The sequence below is a fragment of the Phycodurus eques genome, chromosome 18 (genome assembly GCF_024500275.1).
Source record: "Phycodurus eques isolate BA_2022a chromosome 18, UOR_Pequ_1.1, whole genome shotgun sequence".
Taxonomy (NCBI): Eukaryota; Metazoa; Chordata; class Actinopteri; order Syngnathiformes; family Syngnathidae; genus Phycodurus; species Phycodurus eques.
In genome coordinates this window covers 9,670,301-9,691,028 of record NC_084542.1, presented here as the reverse complement: position 1 = coordinate 9,691,028, position 20,728 = coordinate 9,670,301, and the positions used below count along the sequence as shown (strand labels likewise).

The window sequence follows — 20,728 nt, the reverse complement described above, 5'->3', positions numbered from 1 at the left end:
AAAATGTTTAAAATTATAGGACCTACTCATTGATAACTTTGATTATTTATGCGGATTCTATGTTTCAGATACTGTATTTGTTTTCATGGGAAATTGACAAAGTGTGAATATTCTATATTGTACTTGTAACACCATCGATCCATTTTTTTCCCCAAGTTATTATGGTCGCTGGTGAGCCAGAGCCTCTCCCAACTTTGGCGAGAGGCGGGGTACACCCTAGACTTGTCGCCAGCAGATCACAGAGCTTGTAACCCAATGACTGGAATGAAAAATATCAATTCTATACAGTGGAACCATGAATTTGAGATTGTGCAGTTCATATTTGGACCAAACTTTTCAGGAAACGTGTATCTAAAGATACACAGAGTTTAAGCCCTCAAAGTCTTTTTCCTTGGATTTTGGTGACATGTATTCTAAGAAAAAGAATCAACTTAAACTAGAATGTTAAGAGATGACCAACATGGGAAGAGAAGAATAAACACCGCAAGTTGGATGAATATCGCTGAATAAATATCGCTGCTAATTTTGTCACAAATGGGTATCTGAAAGAGACTAGTGAATCAATCACGCCACTACTGTTACACCACTTCAATTTACCAGGAATGCAGTGTGAAAGTGGATTTTTGCATTATAGGTACATACTTTTGGCATCCAGCTGGGCCCGGTACTTGGAAAAGCCTTTGAGTCGAACCCTCTCCCCAAGAAGATGGAGAAACTCTTCCAGTGCTGGACCAGCTGATTCGTTGTTATACATTTCTTCTTCACTGCTCTGGCCTGCCATGCAGTACATCACTCCCACTTTCCGCTGGAAACTCAGCTGTGTCGTGAAGAATACAATACACATCTTGCATCATGCTGCAGCGATTAAGGTGGCATTTACGAGAAAATTAAATGTGTCGACATGACATTTTCAGGCTTCGACTTGAAATGATAGCATCATCATTGACTGCCAATATGTGAGGAAGTTCATCCATGAACAGAGTTAGGGTAATTATTTGAAATGTACTGAGGCATGAAAAGAACGCAAAGGCAGTGGTATTTGTCCTTACCCCCTGCTCATCCAGCTTCATCAATTGCTCAGTGACCTTGGGAGTGTTGAGTGCCAGGCGCAGGCAGTGAACATTCAGCTCTGGCACCAGGTACTCAAGCACCTCTTTGAGGGGCAGGCCTCTTGCCAAACCATGTTTCGATGTGGAAGGTACTGCATCCTCTAAGATGGAACCACGCAGGGTGTTTAACTAGACAACAAATCGGGAAGGAAAAAAAAACAAAGAAAATCCTATTTTAGAACCAAGATTACAATTATTCACAAGTACATTATATAGACAAATGTGGCAGATTTAAAAAAAAATATCTAATAAATAAAAAAAGGTTCCACCCTACTGGGGAACCAAAATTCTGTAGTGCCTGTCTACAGTTCCAGTTCTTCTTAAAGGCACACCTTTAAGAAAAACTGGAATTGGACACTGACACAATCCAGAATCTTGTCATGTGCCAGTTATCAAATCGTGCGTTTATGAACTTTGGTTCTATTGAACCAAAGTTTTCAACAAAGTTGGCAACCTAAAATTTCAAAAATGTATAGGAAGGCTTTGCTATGGTATATATACTAAAGGGACTTCTTCCCTGATTCTATTTTTACTTTTTATTAATTTAGAGATGTACACCCAAGCTCAGGAGATTCGAAAATTAACCTATTGACATTTCCTTGAGCAAGACACTGGAGCCTCGTCTATGTCCACAGTTTTTCAATGTGCATGAATGCGTGTATGTCATTGGGCGTAAAAGGCTTGAACGACGCTGTACAAAAGCAGCCCCTTTCAAATAAGTTTCTAGCGTTACCGTAATTTCTCGTGTATAATGTGCATTTTTCCCCCCAGTAAATTGTCAAAAGTCAATAGTGCGCATTATACATAGGTATAGGGGCAAATGGAAAAACGTTTCACATTTTGTAAATGTCTGCCGCCATCTAGTGGTTATGAAAAAGCTGTACACTTTCATGCCAAAAGGCCACCGCCACCTAGTGGTTATAAAAAAAAGTACAGTTGTGCACATAAGTTTACATACCCTGGCAGAATTTGTGAAATATTGTTTTGTTTTGTTTTTGACTGATGACTGACCAACAACCATCATTCATTTCTTTATGGTTGTGTTTTGTTTAATGATAATGCTTTTCTGAAATGCTTGACCGTTTAATTTGAATACCATTAAAATAAAATTAAATGTTTCGTCTGGTCCTTCATGTTTTCTTTAAAGAATTGTACCCATCTTACAAATTCTGCCTGGGTATCAAACATATGGAGCACAACTGTGTGTTTTCTAATTTACTAAATAAAAGTAGGGCTGTGAATTTCAAAATAAGAGCAAGTAAATTAAAAAAAGGATTACGTGTTCAAATGAAGTGCTTAACTTCAGAATAATTATTTGAAAAAAAACTAACAAAATACAGATACTTCATGTGTTGATCATATGGGTAGAAGGAAAATCATGCATTGTAAAAATGCATTCTACATAGGTAGGAGGGTTTTCCAGAATTTTGAGATCAACTTTGGGGGTGCGTATTATACATGGGTGCGACCAATTTACGGTAATTCTGTCAGTATTGAACAATGTTGGTTTTATCCGACGAAATCTGATTTTTGATGATCAATGATTAGACATCTAGTTCTTTTAGGACTCAGGGTTGTCAAACTCAATTGCACAGAAGGCCAAAACTAAAAGCACACTTCAGGTCACGGGCCAAACTGTGTGTCATTGGCACTTCACCTAGTGGCATTAAAAAAAATATGTGGCGTGTTAGGGAATTGGAGTATGAGTGTTTCCCAGCATGCTTTGCTATAGTTACAATTATCACATTTGCCTGTTATCAATGCCTCTTTTTATTTGCACTGGCCAGCACTACTTTGGATATATTACACTTGAACAGAAAGCTTGCAAAACAATCCCCCAAAACAATAACTAAAGCAGAAAAACATTTTGTAACTTTGTGATGTGTCTTTGTCCATTTTGATATTTCTTTTCCCCCTACAGGTCCTATATTAGTGCCAATACCCCCTACCCTGAGTTAACAGGAGAAGCACTAACTAGGGTGAGGACAATACTTCACCTCATTGGACACAGGGGCCATCTCTCTTCAACACTGATGCATTCTACTCACTCCCACACAGACACAACTATATCTATACCTACCCAGCTCCCAGTACTGAAAATAGCAATAAGAGAGACAAGAGGGAGGCAACAAGAGACAAGAAAATGGAAGAAAACATGCATGCATGGATCATGCATCATCCCTGGAGACTCGTAAGGCTATTAGTCAGAGCGAGCTTCAAAATGAAAGCAAGACTTTCTCCTTTTCTACACAAATACATTTGGCACTATTTTTGTCTTGTTCAGCTGTGAAATGGCACAGCTCAGTCCTTCACAGATGAAGGCTGAGGAAAATGGTAGGTGGGTGTTGTTCGCAGGGAATGGGGACAAGATCTCTGGCATCTAGTATTCGTCTATAGGAGAGCATCATCTCTTGGTGCAAGCCGCGGCTATCAAACATATAGGAACATCTATTAATATGAGGTAGCCTCAGGTAATAGAAACCGTTTGGATCTAGGGTATTGAGGAATGCATGGTAGACAACCCAAGGGTGACAGCAGGTTTCTCGACACACAGCCAGATAAACTCATGTTAGCCTCTCATAGATATTGTGTGTGGTAAATACTTTTAAACAAAAGATTGTACATATTGGTCCATAGATTAGAGAAGAATAAAATAAAGTGTACACATTTTACCGGTGTCGCCATTTACCTCACTCGTTCTAAAAATGACCCTGTAGTTGTACTGCTGACCATGCTCCTTGTGTTCCTCCAGCTTCTCCCTCCTGAGACTCACTGCCACAGGGCCTAAGTTCTCGTCCAACCCGAGGTAGTTCCAGTGTTCTAGGGAAGACGGGAGGAACATAAATAAATAGTGATTTAGAAAAGGTTTACATTAAATGGAACCTTGAGAAGAGTAAGAGACAAGTGGAGCAAGAAGACAAACAAAGGAAAGCCTTTGCATATTTTATTCTTAAAAAGGAGGCAAAAAATAATTACCAAACGTACTGCTGCTCAATAAATGTTTGATAATATTCATTTTCTGTCAACAACTAATTTACTAATCATCTCTTGTACCAACACATGCAAGAGACTTTTATTCGCATACACTGCGCAGTGTATTCACATTGCCAAAAAAAAACGAGCTGTTTTGTTCACCCCATTTTACTACAGCCGACTAGTTTCTCTTTTGCAATGTGACCGTGGGGCAAAGTTTTTGACAGTTGTAAAAATCTCACTGCGCATCCACAGCAATCACGGTCTGTCACGTTTTCCCATCTCATCCCCATAACCATCCCGTTTTGTCCACAGTGGCCTGAAGCGGTGCTCCTGTGTCCGCCAGGATCATAATGTAAATGTAGGCTAAACTAAGTTAAGATATTTTGCTTACCTCGGAGGTAAAAGTACTTTCGATAGTAATAGGCTCCGAGGTCAACATGTTCCATGATATATCTTTTGGACCGGTCGGCATGTTGACTTGGGCCATCTTTTGTGGCCTCCAGGACTGCTACACCTGCATTGGTAAAATGACTTGTGAGGGTAGCCTCTAATGGTCCTTCTTCTGGACTACCAGTAGAATTGCTTGAGCTCCCACCGCTGCCAATGCTGCCCTGCTAAAAAGTGTCAAAGACAAAGCAGTATGAAGCTCCCTCAACCATATTGTCACACACATCTTTCAGATAATCAGAAACTTGCACCGAGCTTACCTGTTTAGCTGGAGCGACGTTTCTCTCACCTTCTCCACCAATCTCATTCCGGAAACATGGGCAGCTGAGCACAAGGTCGTTGCTCTTGTCGTCGCCTGGGTCCAAGGCCGGGTTGGCCCCATGTCCTCCTATCCCCTCCTTGCTCAGCTCCTCTTGTGAGCCACAGGGTGATACATACACTACACTTTGACTTGAGGAGAGGGATGATGTGGCCGAAGCAGAAGCAGCAGCAGCAGCTGAGGCACCCGTAGTGGTGTTCTTGCGTTTGGCTCCTGACTGCCGGCTTTGGATGGCCTCATTGAGGTCAAAGAGTAATGAGTTGATATCAAAATGGGCAAAGCCTTTTTGGCACATCCAAGGTTTAGGAGGGGGTAAACTCTCATCTCCTTTTCCTCCATCCTCAGCATCTGACCCAGCTCTTGAAGCGTCACCTTCCACCTTCACACTGCGCAATTTACGGAATATTGACTCTCCGCCTGTCTCAGACTTTGACCTTCTTTTCAAGTGCTTCTCTCGTTCTTTAAGACGACTGGCAGGACTACCCCTGGCTGGTCCCAAGGAGCCATCGGGCAAATCCAGGGCAGTTTGTTTCACAGGTGCGACAGTAAGCAGCTCTGTCAACCTTTCTGGTGCAGGACTTCGTTGATCAGGAGCCTCAGAAGACTGATATCCTTTGAGCATGTCAAAGAAACTCTCCCCTGAGACCCCATGTTTATCTATGGATGAAGTGCTGCCGTACTCTCGGTGCATGGGAGTCCACCCGGAGAAAGACCAGCCCTCATTACCATCCACGTCCAGTTCACTAATTGTTATATCACTGTTACTCCGCTGTCGGATGCGTCTCATACTCTTACGAGGCGACCCAAGATAGCCATCGGGCGACAAAAAACGGTTGTCCTTTCCCTTCATTTGCATCTTGTTCTTCAGTGTGTTCTGGATATTGCGGAGCATGGACGAGTCCTGGGGGCTAATTAGGTGCCCCAGCTTGGCCGACAAATTGCTGTGGGCTGTGACGGCTGAGACCCCCCCTCCACTACCACCGCCACCGCCGCTTCCCACAAGTCTTTCTCGATCTCCACTTCCTGATCCAGAAGAGCTAGTAGTGGTGGAGCTGGGTGAGTCTGTTTCCACTGTGATATGCCATACACCTCCTCCTCCCCCGTCTTTTCTAGGGGGCCAGTCAGCCACTCGAGCTCGAACTCCCATCTTAGGGACTCCGGGGTTGGTGCCAGTGGTGGAGGAGGAAGAAATGTGTGCGCTCTCACTACGGGGCGGTGGTGCCCCTCCATTGGGCAAACGCAAACGGCGAGTATAGAACTCATCAGTAGCTGGCACTGAGCCTCCAACAGAACGCTCTGTCTGGGAACGCTTGAGACTGGTCATTATGACGATGGGGTTAAGGGGAAGGGACTGTAGAGGAGCAACTGAGGTTAGATGGGCTTTAACATATTGTCCACAGAAGTGATGAGGCCTTAAAGATACATTTGGTTCTGGAAAAAAAAGAAAGAGGGAGAGAAGAGAAAGAAAACCCTTTAGTTTCTTTAAAAAGGCTTTGATACAATCAGCCATTCAAAAGCTAGAAAAAAATGTGTATTTGATCAATCATTATATATAATATCCATTCATTTTCAACACCGGTTATCCTGGTTAGGGTTGCAGGGCCTACCCCAGCTGACTTCGGGCGAAAGGCGGACGACACTCTGAACTCTTTGCCAGTCAGTCACAGGGCAGATATAGGCACGGACAACCATACGCACTCACATTCACACCGTCACTGAGTGGAAACCGAACCCACGCTGCCTGCACCAAAGTCAGGCGAGTGTGTGTGTATGTGTATATGTGTGTGTGTGTGTGTGTGTGTGTGTGTGTGTATATATATATATATATATATATATATATATATATATATATATATAGATAGATAGATAGAGAGAGAGATTATATTATTTTATAAAATATATCATTATACAGTACAAGGTCTTAAATGAGAATGCCTGTTCACAAAATAGGAGTGTACTAGTCTACTTCTCTTCAACACAACACAGTCATAAAATATTGACTAACAACTTTCTGTGAATTTATTCTGTATTCCCACAGACCTTGCAATGAAAATACAGTTTCCCCCCATGGGCACCCATGAAGAAAAGGTTGGGTTTTCAAATTACAATTATACTACATTGTGTAGCGAAAGTATATAAAGCGGTACTTTCAAGTTTGACCCCAACCCACGGATTTACGTCTGAACTTTAATTTGGTCGACTTTAAAAACTGCATTTCCCATTGAGACTACTACCACTGAAGTAATGCAAAACATAACACGTGTAAATATTCTACCTTCACCAGTGACAAGCATAAAGCAGCTAACCAACTGTCATCAAACATTACAAACAGATGTGACTACAATATATGACATATATCATAAAAGTATTGTAACACACACAAAAGAATGCACATCCAAAAAGGTACTGGCTGACAGTCCGAGAACGCCTACAGAACCAAAACAACAACCAAAATCAGCACTAACATTTTTTTATCAGAACCTAGACTTTTGCTAATATACTGTACATGACTACTTACGATCATATCTACAAAGGTACAGGAGTCTTTTCAGCGATTTTTTTTTTTAAACTTTACGTACTTTGCTTTTTTACTTGACTGCAGTTTTTACACACTTCACAGGTTCCTAATGAAAAGAAAAACATTTGACTGAGCCAACACCAGAAGCAACAAATGTATATTGACAGTCTACAATATCAGAATCAGGCACAAGTACCTCCTCAAATTCTCCTTTAGAGTTGTTCAGAAGGGTGTAGTTCCAGAGGTTTAGCATCAAACAGTGTTTGAAGCTGGGAGCTAAAACCTCAAACGTAAGTACTTCCCACTTTCTGCCAGGTGTTGGTGAACGTATGGTGCCTGAGTGGGAGATGAGTTGTTGAACCATTTGATATGCTAAATAAGCCTTCTGGGTTAGAGCCGGAGATAATATGAATTCCAAAGACTTCAAATATATTTAAATCATCTCGTGTTTATCAGTCGACGTGAAATGTCAGTTTAATTTAAAATGTCTTATTAGATGTCTGTTTTCATGGAGGACTACATATTGTTGCGAGGCTAAAATTCATACGATTTGGACATTTAAGATGAACGTGGTCTCTAAAAGGTTAATCATTTATCAAAATATTTTGTATGTAGAATTCAGCATTAATTGATTCATTGTTGCACCTCTAGTCTACAGCCATGCATTTCAGCATACAACAAATACACAATCTTTGCAAAATTAATAAATTATGTTGAGTGCTTTTTTTTTTTTTTTTTTTTTTTTACAAAGATCAATTTCCGACTTGACTGTCTTTTCCTGACATTATCAGATTACAATGATAGGTTTGTGTGGTTAGTATCTACTAGATACAGTGTTTATTCTGTGTGTTCAAATGCCAACTATTGCAGCAAAGAGTTGATTTTAATGCTCAATGTACACCAGCATGATTATTGCAAGGCAAGGCAGGTTATTTTTGCAGTTTGTGACAAACTACCTGGAATCACAACAGTTATTCAGTAAAATAAACACACATCACAGAAACTAAACAATGGGAAGTGACAATTTTGGATTATGAACGAACAAACGAAGACCGATACAACAATAAACAAGAATGTGTCACAGAGTGTCGAGTGCATTTCTTTCATTCTGCTCAACCTCTGACAGTCATACACCTGATTCACTAATAAGAAATTCCCACAGTAGCTGGTGAGTCAATTTCAGTCTAGCCAAGTATTGTCTTCATCTCAGAGACTGTCGGTGCAATTTACCAACGAGAAGAGAGACAGGCTCTGACCCAATCCGCATTATAATGAGCCAAAAAGAAGCCCAAAGACATTAAGAAACCTCCTTCTCGCTAGATGTCTATAGTGCAAATATGGCTATGACAAGATGACGCAAACTTTGACAGAAATTATACCAGTGTAGGTGATTGTGAGAACTTTGGGATCAAAAGCCAAATTATGACTCGCTTTGTTTCATGTGTATATACGTATTTTAGGGCTGTATTAATGGAACGATTACAGCCAAAATAATAATCCTGATTATTTTGATCAATATTGTAATCACGATTATTAATCACAAGCATTCCTCATGTTGAAGCACTTTTCATATGCACCAGTGGCTGTATTTGTAACGTAAAAAATACGCCAATGATCAAGCTCATTTAATCGTGTCAGCCAAAATCGCGATCACAATTAAAATTCTATTAATTGTGCATCCCAAATGTATATACATGTCTGTCTTTTGTTGGTATACCAATTACTACAAGAGAATAAAAAGTAATGTGTTCTGTTTTAAAAGTAGCTCTGAGTGAATTTAAAATGTCAGTCAAACTCAACATATATGAAGTTGAAGAGTTGATGGTAGCTTTAAATTCACACAAGAAATGTCTTTTAAAAAAAAAAATAAATAAATAAACAAAAAAGCAAACATTCCAACCACCTCATGTCAAATGGAAACACTGAGTTATGTATTTAACGCTAGAGCAACCTAAAAGCCACAAAGTGTTTCATCTCAGCTTGTCTGAACGTAGGGGAGGAAATAGAGGAAGATAAGGAATGGGGGCAAAAAATAAATCAAACATTATTCTCTTTGAAAACTGCAAAGTAGCAGACGACCCAACCCAAGCGATGGCGTTGCAGCTCAGAGCGTTTCAAAGTGAAAGTGTAATTGTGTGGAAAGATAAATGCGCTTGTTCTTTTCAACTGCTTCCTGCACAGCTTAGATGTGTGACGTGGGGTCTGGTCTATATGGGTGACTGAAATCTAGAGAAGGGCCTTCTAGCGGCAGCTGTTGTCTTTCCTCTCAAGTGTGAAATTGCAAAGGCACTGGTTAGTCTTGGCTTCCCATGTTTCACAGCGAGAAAAGATGGGTATTGACATTTGACAAAAGATGATATTCTTCAAAAGTTTGAATTTCAGGTGCATCTCATGGTAGAAAACGTGATGTCACAGATATCAAATTTGTTCGGACTTTGAAATGGAAATGGATAACTGTCAATATCATGTAATTAAACATTTATCATCTGTTCATGCATTTTTAAGCTACATTTTAATGTTTATAAGTTTAACTTCATAACTAATACATGTTAACCATTACTACAAAGATAATGCAACAATTAATCCTGTCACAGATGGCTCTGATTGAAGCCCCTTACTTTTAGGACATTAAAAATTTGTTAACCACTGTAAAACATGAAAACAAGAACCCAAACACTGCTGTATTTTGACAGCTGACACGTGGTTTGAATGTACATCCACTGACTTATGTAACTGCTGATACAGGATGCGTTTTGACATATTTCCTGAAAAAACTCATTAAAACGTACAACTTTTTTGGGCATTTGACTTTAAAAGTACTACTGCATTTTGAACACTGTCCCATACTATAAAAAAACAAGTAATGGTTTGTGTGATGTGCCCGTGTCACATATTGTATGACAGTTGGAACTCCAAAAAATGTTTTAACAATTTTGGTCAACTCTAAATCCCAACCATTTTGGGGGCCTTCAAACTTCAAGGTCCCATTGTCCAGCAACTATGGATGCAACGGTACTCAGGAGAAAAGGCCCTTATTGACCAAGGTTTTTCGGATTTGCAATTCATTTTGCATCGACACCACAATTTACAGGCCACGCGTGTGTGTGTGTGTGTGTGTGTGTGTGTGTGTGTGTGTGCGCGCGCGCTTACACAGGCAGATGAAAGGCCTGCCCCCACAAAGTAACATCCATTCACTGTCGTGTGTTCACCCACTTGAAGTTGTAACTGTATCCATGTTGAAAGTGCAGCTCACGGAGGCGGTAAAAGGTAAAACATGTTCACTAGCACGAGCGGACTAGCGGAGGAGTTGAAAGACATAAATTAGCAGAAGCATCGGCTTCATTCAAAGTTGATATATTTCGGCTTTGCCACTGAATACGATGACGAGGGAGTAAAAACAGTGGACACAAATGTTACCGACTGCAAATTTTGATTTCAAAATGGCCCAAACATTTTCAGCATAAGCATCCTAATATTAAACCCTTTATGGGCACAGGGCCATCAAACGACTCCAAAAGGTAACAACAAGTGTTTTTTGAGAATGCTTTTGAACAGACCAACTGGGGCACTTCCGATAAAGACAATGACTGGAAGCATTTATTGCGAAAGATTTTCAGACTTTTTCTGTGGTCAAAGATGTGAGGTTTTGTCACTTTATGAAAAGGCTCGTTATTTTTTGTGCTGCCTGCCATACACTTTTCAGCACACGTTTTTATTCAAAATGCAGAGTTTGCTGACAAACAAAATGGAGATAAATTTGGGAGAAAAAGTTGTTTTCTTTATTCACAAAACACAGAATATGTGTACGGACTGTACCACTACGGTTGCACCCTTACATGCAAATGTGCCCTAAGTCACTAAACAAGGTCTTAAGTGTTAACAGCTTTGTTGACATGTGCCAGTGTAAAAGAGGTGATGATAATGATGATGATAAAGAGCTAGAACTAGCTAGAAGTAGCAGTGTATTTAGAGAGGCGTGTGCCTGAAGATAAGTCCCACAGGTTATAATCATTTTAAAAAAAAAAAAAAAAAAAAAAAAAAAAAAAATCACAAATAGCTATGTCGTCATTTAACTCCAATCTGATCAAAGATGTGGATGGTTTTTATTTCTACTACTGCAAACAGCTAATAACACTTCAGAGTACAGTTTTTGTTACTTTGTTCATTTTACAGCCAATAAATCAAATTTTGACCAATTATTTTGACTGAATTTTGTCATGTCCATCATTATTTTCTCCCTCATGTGATGACAATGTTTTTCCTCAAATTTCCTGATCAGGTTGAAGGTGCAACCATAATTTCAATCTGCAACATACACAATTGGTTGCCAGACTTGGTAAGTAATTAACATGGAGGAGTGTCCACATGGCTTCGTTTGAATTGGCTTAATATTATCACTGTGTTTTTAAATGAGGGCATACCGCATGTAATGTAATTAAAAAGGCTGGTCTGATGCACCCTTTGACAAACCTATTAAACGATATGCCTGCTTCTGTTTCGGAACGTGTCAAAAATGTGTGCCGCTAAATTGGAGTTGCTATGAAGATAAAGACAAGCTAAGATTACAACATGTCATGTAAGTCAGGGAATATTGTGATATCTTTTTCTGAGATGCTCCAATCCATGTACCAAAACATTTTGTGCTTGCATTACATAGTCTAAGAGGTTAAAACCTAATGTTGTAACTATAGTATGACAAAATCATCCATCAATTAACTATCAGAAGAAGGAAAGGATTCTGTCAGCTGTGCTCTAACAGCAGTAATGAAGCTGGTTCTCTGCAGGAGCCTCCTCCACACAACCACCAAAGAAGCCCTCTAATCTGTGCCAATCAGGTGACGCTTAACAGCCAATTGTTGTTGTTGCACTGGGATCCAGGACATGCACCCCCCGCCCTACGCACACACCTCCCCTCATTTCAACAGCCAATGCAGACCCTTACTGCTAACAGCTAAATCAGGCATGGCACAGAGTGATGACAGAAATAGCAGTATTGAGTGGTGAATAGTAGAGAAAAGGAGCTTTGGTGTAATTAACATTGAGATAGGGACATGCTGCGGAGAGAACATGCGGAGAGGGACTTGAGAAAAGAGGATAAATCAAGGTAATGCGGATAGAGCATGGGGGATAAAAATGAAGGGAAAGTATATGCATTTAGGAGTGATGATTTACATTCGGGAGTGGTTCAGAAAGAAATCAGAGCTATCCCCAAAATTCTGCAACAATATGCAAAACTATATTACAGAGACGGCAAGGATGGGATCTAATAAAGTCTACTTCTCATTGGAAAATGAAGCAGAGAAAGAATAGTAGGTGAATTATTTATTTCGACTTTGATTACCACATCAGAAGTGAGGTGCTGATTTCCAAACTGGCACATTCTGCGTGGGAATGTGAGGCGGAACAACACTGCAGAGAAGAGTGTATAGGACCGGAAGTAGTGCACACTTCGCAGTACAGTACATGTGTACTCAAATTGAGAAAAAGCCGATGACTGGGTGTAGAATAAATAAGATTAACCAGAAGGAAGCAAAGGCAAGTTTGACAAACTGCAACTAAAGCTCATACAAATAGTATACAGTGCATGTACTATAGATTGAAATTCCTGCTGATAGTGGGTGAGCTGCAGGTGGAGGTAGTTTAAAAAAATAATAATAATCTGTACAAGATACAACATCGAGTGTGGGGTGAAAGTAAACGTTTAATTCAGGAGGCTGCTGCCACAAATGCCATTAAATATGTACACGGGGTTCCTTCCTGAATGCTCCACAGCTGAGGGAGCTGTGGAGCATTCAAACAGGAAACACAACTCAGCCACTTCCGTCTTATGCTTCAGGACGTGACAGGTTGCACATGGAATGGGAGAGTCTGTCACACTCAATAGTCAGGTGACAGGGTTTGTCTCAAAAACAAAAACAAATATTAAATGCTGTAGCTCAGTAACCAAGAGCTGCTCTCTGTGGGGTTAAAATGGCTTGAGAAAACTTTTTTTTTTAATTGATTTTGTTTGAATAAATGTATTTCAGTAAGCCTAACTGACTGCTTTTCCAATAATATACGCACACAAGACCCCAATGCAACCTCTTTTGGGATATTCCCTCCAACTCGACATTGTTACTCGATACAGTGACATCCTCGCATTGCACAAATCACTTCCTGGTCCTTCCTGCATGTTTAGAAAGCACATCAACGTCAGGGGTCGTTTACACATGACCTTTGCTAACTGAAAACAGATAAAAGTGCTGTCGTTTTGGAGGCTTAAAATGAAAACCTTTGAAAAAGGGTTTCAGTTATTTAAAACGTACCTAAAACGTTTTCAAAATCGCAAAGAAAAACACTTTCCTAATTTTAGTAAGCCATTGGTGTTAATGTACTGATCTGACTTTTAACCCCACATATTCTCTAAGTGAAAAGATTCAGTAGACGTTTCAGCATATAAACGTTATGATTAAACTGTAATATTAAACCAAAGCATGTGTGCAAAAAGATTAGAGCAGAACCAGCCCCAAGCAATCACATTTTTAACATCAGTTATGGTGGAAAACTCTGCGAAAATACCGCACTTGCAGAGTTCCTCTGCACTTCAAAGAAAAAAAAGCGGGGGTTACATTGATAAAAACAACAACAAAAAATAAATACTTGATTTATTTAAACTGAACCACATACTGTAGTTGGACGAGATGTTAAGATTTCTGACACCTTTTCATCTGACAGTCAGAAAAAAAAAATGTAGCTTCTGTTGGAGTAACAGCCGGTGCAATTTAGTAGGCCTTGAATATTATCTTTAAAAACTAACCAAAAAAAGTGAAATGGCTTGATAGATTAACACCTCCGCCTGTAGCTTTCACATAAACATACTTAAAGCTGACAAAATTATTAGTACATCCACAGGGCACAGTTGTGGTGATCTAGTCCTCAATTATGAGTCTCTATACGAGAGAATTGCCATGTAGTCACTGGTGTGTATTGCAAATAGTTTCTCGAAATCAGTGCAACAACAATGAGAACAATATGGCCAACTGTACATGCCAAATACATAACTAGCGATGGACTAATCCAATCCCTAATGATTCATTCATTGTCCAATCATCTAAGCCGTATGGAGAGACCGCAATTTCTTTAAGGCAGGTTTTCACAAACTTCAATGGAAAATGAGGCAAGGGTCCATTTTCACAGGGTCGCCAAAAGACAAACTAAAATACTGTAATCCATTTTATTGATAACCAAGCAGGCACACCAATTTTGAAACACACGATCCATGCTAGTTGTAATATATAATGTGTAATTAAATAAATATAATAAATACAGCAGCCAGCGACCCTAGTGAGGATAAGCGGTAAACAAAATGGCTGGATGGAAATATATTATTATATTAATTTATCTATAACAATATTTATCTTCAATCTAGGATCACATGTTTTTTAACAAACTTGAAATAATAACATTCATTATATTAAGTTTGGTAGCACTGTGAGATTATATGGCTGTATCTGGATTGGAGGTAAAATCTGCGACATGTTTCTTCAGTGTTCGCAATAGTTTGTGCATTATCTCAATGCTGTGGTAACATATCATTTTATTTGGGTAAAATCTGGGTCCCTGGGAGGAACCAAACGTCAAATCCTGCACAAAGTTTGCAAAACTTTGCTTTAAGTTCATTGACATATGGCTATAAAATAAACAGCATTTCAAACGGGGCACCGAGCTGACAGGTATCCTGGCATTTTTTTGTCCAATTACAGCAGGAAAAGGATGAGTAGGATAAGATGAGCCATTGAAAACTAGAGTAGGATGTGGTATGATTGCAGCAGAACTGAAGAGGCACACGCTCATTTGTGCCTACAGCGAAGAGTATTCGATTGCTAACGAATGGGCCAGAATGAGGTGGCGGAGAGGGAGCGGCAGATATAGATAGGGGGAGACCGAGATTGAGTCCTCACTCAGTGTGAGAGCACGTGGGAGGAGATGAGTGCGACGGCACGTAGGAAAGAGATGCACAGATGCAAGAGGCGATAAGTCAGTCCATCAAGTCAACTACCCTTAGTCGTTTTCAACCATCCGTCGCTCCGTACAGCAAAGTCACTGAAGCACAGCCAGCCGAAGCAGCAAAGTAATAATGATAAAAGCCCTGCAAGCAGTCTCACGGCACGCAAATGCATCTTAGCTTGCACTGTAAGTGACTTTCAAGGACGTACCTCACTTACTAGGGGCCATGGCATTAGACAGGGAAGCAGACAAACTATAGCTATGGCACAGCCACACCATCACATTACATCTTTGAATCAGATTAACCCATCTTCTCTGAACATTTCTGACCAGATTAATATAGACATTGAGGTCTTCTTTTAGACATCTCTGATTTCAGTCTCAATCACTTTTCCACAGCTTGCAACTGAATCACTTGGTGTGCTTTTTTCCATTAGAAATATTCTGATTTATGTCTTTCTTCCCTGCCGTAACTTTGCCTGGTCTCTCCACTATCAGTCATCCATGTCTCTCACACTTCTCTTACATACTTTTGCCTAAACAGCAATGTCTGTTTCTGTGTGTCGATGAGAGCGTGGGAGGAGAGTAGAGCAGCATTGCTGGCTAGAGGAGGAGGTGAAAGATAAGAGAATAGAAGCTAGAGAGGAGAATAAATATTTTTTAAAATGTATCTGAACAAAACATGCAGTTTTCCCATCTCATGGATAAGGACCGCCCCCTTTTTAGCACAATCACACTAATAACAACTGATACAAAAGCACAAAAAGGATGGGAAAGTCATAATTGTTTATCACCTTGTGAAAAGCAATTCTATGTATCAGGGAAAACTCACTTTGCAATTAATATACATAAGAAAGAAATTAGGCTCTAGGTTGTACAATGTGAATTTGACCGAAAAGTTTGCTTTTAAGTCATACAAAACTTTGAATTTCTAAAAACGCTTTCACACATAGTATCACACAAGCTGTCAGCATGTAGAATAGAGCAACAGACAACCGAGCAACCACAACAGAAGTCTTGTTACTTTACTTTATCGAAGTTAAGTAACAGTACAGTGTCCAATTAACAGTCGTTAGTTTATTTTTACATATACCCTGCTGGTACAAAAAAATAAAGGTTTTATGACAACAACAGTTGGACAGTTTCCATTATTTACACCACAGTAAACTCCATCAAAGAAGAATTTATGACAGTCTCAATAAAAACTCAGCTATTATAATTTCAATAAAGCGATTGTATTGGATTTCATGTGGAGGAGGTGTACCAGATGAAGTGTCAAGTTCTGTTATTTTCTCCAACACCTGCATATCCTGCGCACTGCCACTGTATACCAATGCAACGGGCTGCAAGTCCAGACTTAACTATCCTTTGGCTGTTTCTGCATGCTGGCATTAGTCCTAATGAGGCTTGCTAATGGGCCGTGCCAGTCATGGGGAAACCTCCAACTCGATGCAAACTTGGGACACAGCTGCTCTGAAACCAAATGCGCACACACACACGCGACTACTGTCCACAATGACCTGGTTAACGAAAGGACAAATCCAATTTTATAGATTAAATGTCTTTTGTCTTTTTCTCCTGCTAGCATCGCTTGCGGATTTTGCAAATTATTTTGCCCAATAAAATAAGAACCTCTTGTAAAAGCAAATGTAGCCTGGTAACAGACATTGCAGCAGCTAATATACCAGTTCCAAGGGAAACAAAGTTGCAATAACTGTTTACTTTCAAACTCTGCTGCAGCTCATTTGCACGGCAAACTAGGAAAGCCCAAATGAATTGGAGTGTACTACTTGGCTGCAACCAACAGAGACGATTTGAATTCAGCTTCAAGTTAAAGAACAACAAAATGATGTTATCTATAGGTAAATAGGAAAATGACCTACATTCACACTGACTATGGTAACATCAGAACAACAGAACAGAAATATTCTGCTCAGTGACACTAGCATGAAAACAGGAGTTCTGGACATTCCAAGATATACAGTATTATTCCTTCCCCCCAAAATGATTAATCAATTGATCGATCATTTTCCCTTTAATCGAGCAAGGAAATTTAGTCCCAGCCCTACTATCCACAGTCTATCACCTGTAGAGAAAGAAGGCTGAAAAAGGTAGCTGACCTACAACTTAGAAGCAGTTGAAAGTATGGGGACTCTAGCCTGGAAAAAGTAACAGGTATATTTGTATATAGACTCCTGATTGCGCCATCTTCACTTTTCAAACAAGAGTCAACATCAAAGAAAGGATATCGTAAGACTTTAATGAAGGCTGGTAGATGACACGAACCGGAGAGATTTGGTTTTGGAAACCCGACAAAAAGACACAGAAGACAGACAAGAGCAAAGCGGGTTAGAACTGGTAAGGCCGTAATTTTGACTGGCAAAATAATCTACGCTAAAAAAAATGGGTTCAATCTTAGATCTGTAAAAGTTTAGCAATTATATTATTGATGTTTAACTTTGACAATGACAGAGTATGCAGCAATATAAACCATCTGTTCATTCCTACTATAAATGTTTCTCTTGGAAGATTTGCAGCATACCCTGTAAAACGAACATAAAACATTAAAACACCACAAATTAAATGCGTGCTTTGTGTGGTGTAAAAATGAGACCAAGACAAATAATTTTTACTACAACATACTACAAATATCTACAAAAAGGGGAATGAATATTAAAACCAGACTGGCATTCAGTTGAGGCCTTTGTCTCTTGTTTCTATTTGAATTGTTTGATTGGTAAATCAATGTACCAGGTAACACTGCCCCATTCCAGTCCTGTAAGTGGCGGTGATGCATATTACAAAGTGAGTGCCAGCCCTCACACTTTACTGGATTTGGTGGGTCACTTTCCTTTTTGTTTGTTACCCGACTTGGAACCCCCGACTTCACTTAAATGGGTTCTTCGCCCATGCTGCTCTACAAAATAAAAGTATGTGCTCTTGGCTTTGTTTTTAGTAGACATCTTGACAATAAAAATCCTGCCTGGACAGACAGGATTCAGAGTCAAGCTCAAGTGGCAGGTCATAAAACAGATAGTGTCCAGATGTTTGGCAGGGCACAAAATGCAGAGGAACATTTACTCTCCCTTGTCAGCTACTGAATGTACTTCTGGAGAATTCGCTTTAGAGTTTCCGGGCTTTGAGGATGGCACTTGGCACCAATTTCAGTTATTACAAAAGATGGCCATCCAGTAAAGACTGAGAAGCTTTCTTATCTAGAGGTCATATCAAGTCACAACTGGTGGAGTGGTCAGGAGATTTACCAAAGTGACCAGTTTCCAAAGTAAAACAAAACTGCTATAATCCACTTTTCTTAAATAAGTGACTTTTGCACCAATCACTGATGGTGTAGTGGTACAGTCACCTGACTTCGGTGCCAGCATCTTGGGTACAGCACCCACTCAGTGATGCTGTGAATGTGAGAGTGCAAGGCTGTCTGTCTCTACATGTGCCCTGCCACTGATTGGTGACCAGTCCAAGGTATATGTAGTCCACATTTCGCTTCAAGTCAGCTGGGATAGGCTCCAGCTCCCTGCAACCCTGAACAGGATGTGCCCGGATGACGGGTGGACCATAAGTCAAAGTTGAACTGAATTTGGAGATTCTGAAGTCTGCCGCACACAGTGCAATGTAGCTAAAAGCGACTGAACTGGACAATCGCGAAAAACACCACAGTCGGCAACTCCTTGCCGCACACTAGGCGATTGACACTTGCACACAACCAACTATGCAACGGAAAAACTACAACCCCCAGTGCTCTTATTAGGAAAAAACATTATGAGGCGCCCCATAAACTGTACTCTATTATCTTCTTATTGAACCACAAACAACATGGCACGACTGTCAAGGAAGAAGTGGATTGCTCGGCCGCTGTAGCTATGTTATAATCCTACAAAGAAAGGAAACAGATGAAACAAAAGTCGAGAGTGTGGATATTTGAAACGCTGTTGGCACCATTCATTGACTGAACCTGTGCATTTCCGTGACAGAGACTATTTACACTTGGGTTTTTCATCTAGAGGTGCATATGAAACTAAATACATAGTTAAGTATTATTGTAAGTTTCGCCGGGTTCAACCGCGTCCATTGGAATGTGGCAGGCCAAAGACCCTGCTCAGTGGCTGCCACGGTCGTCTTATTTCTGATTGAGTTTGCTGCACCAGTCTCAAAGGAGGCTGTCAAGGTGCCCACTGCCCAGGGTTAATAAATGGACAACAGAGAATAGAAGTAACCTTCCAGACAACTTTAAACTTTTTCCTCCAGATGTCCAAGAATGAAAACTAAAAACTGACCATTGCTATGAAGTCATATATTCATGGGAAAGGGGCAAAGAGGTGTTGCTAGTTTATACACTACTTAACAAAGATGAATGTTGATACAAAGCCAGGCACAAAATATTTAAACACAAACTATAAGTACAAAATAGGACACATGGACATGATGTTCATGTAATCTCCATTTAGCTTTTTGAGAATACTATGCAGGGCATTAAATGTAACTTGAGTTTATAATAGGTAATGATGAACAAAAACTATTTTAATGAGTGAATCAGCAAATTGAGAAACTAAACTATATTGAGAAACTCTTAGCTCACCCAATATGCATATTCCATTTGAAAGTCATTTGAAAGCCTCTGTGAGCCTGCATCAACAATTCTGTCTTTGGCCACCCATCCTCTCTTTTTGGTCCATTCTAAAACTATCTTGATTGTCTTGGCTAAGGATCTCATGCTCTATCAAGTCTTAGCTGTCTTTCTTTAACATTCCTCTGTCAAGGCGACACAAGCCTTAGCTTTGCTCTCTCCCGCAACTATTCCTCATAGAAAATCAGGGATGCAGCCGCTATATTTAATCTAGTATGCCATTAAACCTTCAAGGCATCTTTGCTTATGATGATGCTTTTGTGCTGTCATATACTTGTGACAGTATATATCACTGCCGTCTGTCCAAAACCTCTCATGTCCAAATTTGGTAACTTTCATTTTTTTTCTATTATGGTAAATTGTTTATACAAAGGCAGACACTGCCATTTGTTGCATTCCGTCATCTCTTGCTGGCCAGCAGACTTTTTGTAATAGACTTTAGAGTCAAATCTTGGATGGAGAAACTGTGGCGCAAGCACATATTGTCTTAGTCCAGTTCACTTTCGTAAGCAGTGTACATGCATCATTAAATCGATTTCTATCGAGGGCCTAATCCAACTGTATTAATCCTTTTGATCAATTCAATTCCAATCAGACACACATACAGGCTGCTATTTCAACGGGCTTTTTATCTGTTTGCATCATGTCATCTCGATGCAAGGCGAATTATTATTATTATTTTTTATTTTTTTGCTTTTGCGTTTGTGACCAAATGGAGCCTGGATGTTGGT

At 39.9% G+C, this 20,728-nt stretch overlaps 1 protein-coding gene across 2 annotated transcripts in view; it reads right to left on the bottom strand.

The window, feature by feature from the left end:
- sipa1l1 (signal-induced proliferation-associated 1 like 1) overlaps positions 1–20,728 on the bottom strand; it is a 61,873-nt gene that overhangs the window by 28,009 nt on the left and 13,136 nt on the right. Inside the window, exons 1-6 of one of the 2 annotated variants that reach the window (XM_061704357.1) lie at positions 19,950–19,981; positions 4,793–6,282; positions 4,477–4,699; positions 3,799–3,929; positions 1,050–1,238; positions 643–817 (exon numbers count right to left, since the gene is read on the bottom strand). In XM_061704357.1, the coding sequence (XP_061560341.1) occupies positions 643–817; positions 1,050–1,238; positions 3,799–3,929; positions 4,477–4,699; positions 4,793–6,175 (2,101 nt within the window). In that variant the 5' untranslated portion in view covers positions 6,176–6,282; positions 19,950–19,981. Of the gene's footprint in view, positions 1–642; positions 818–1,049; positions 1,239–3,798; positions 3,930–4,476; positions 4,700–4,792; positions 6,283–19,949; positions 19,982–20,728 lie in introns of those variants that run through there. The other variant, XM_061704356.1, reaches the window with a different exon arrangement.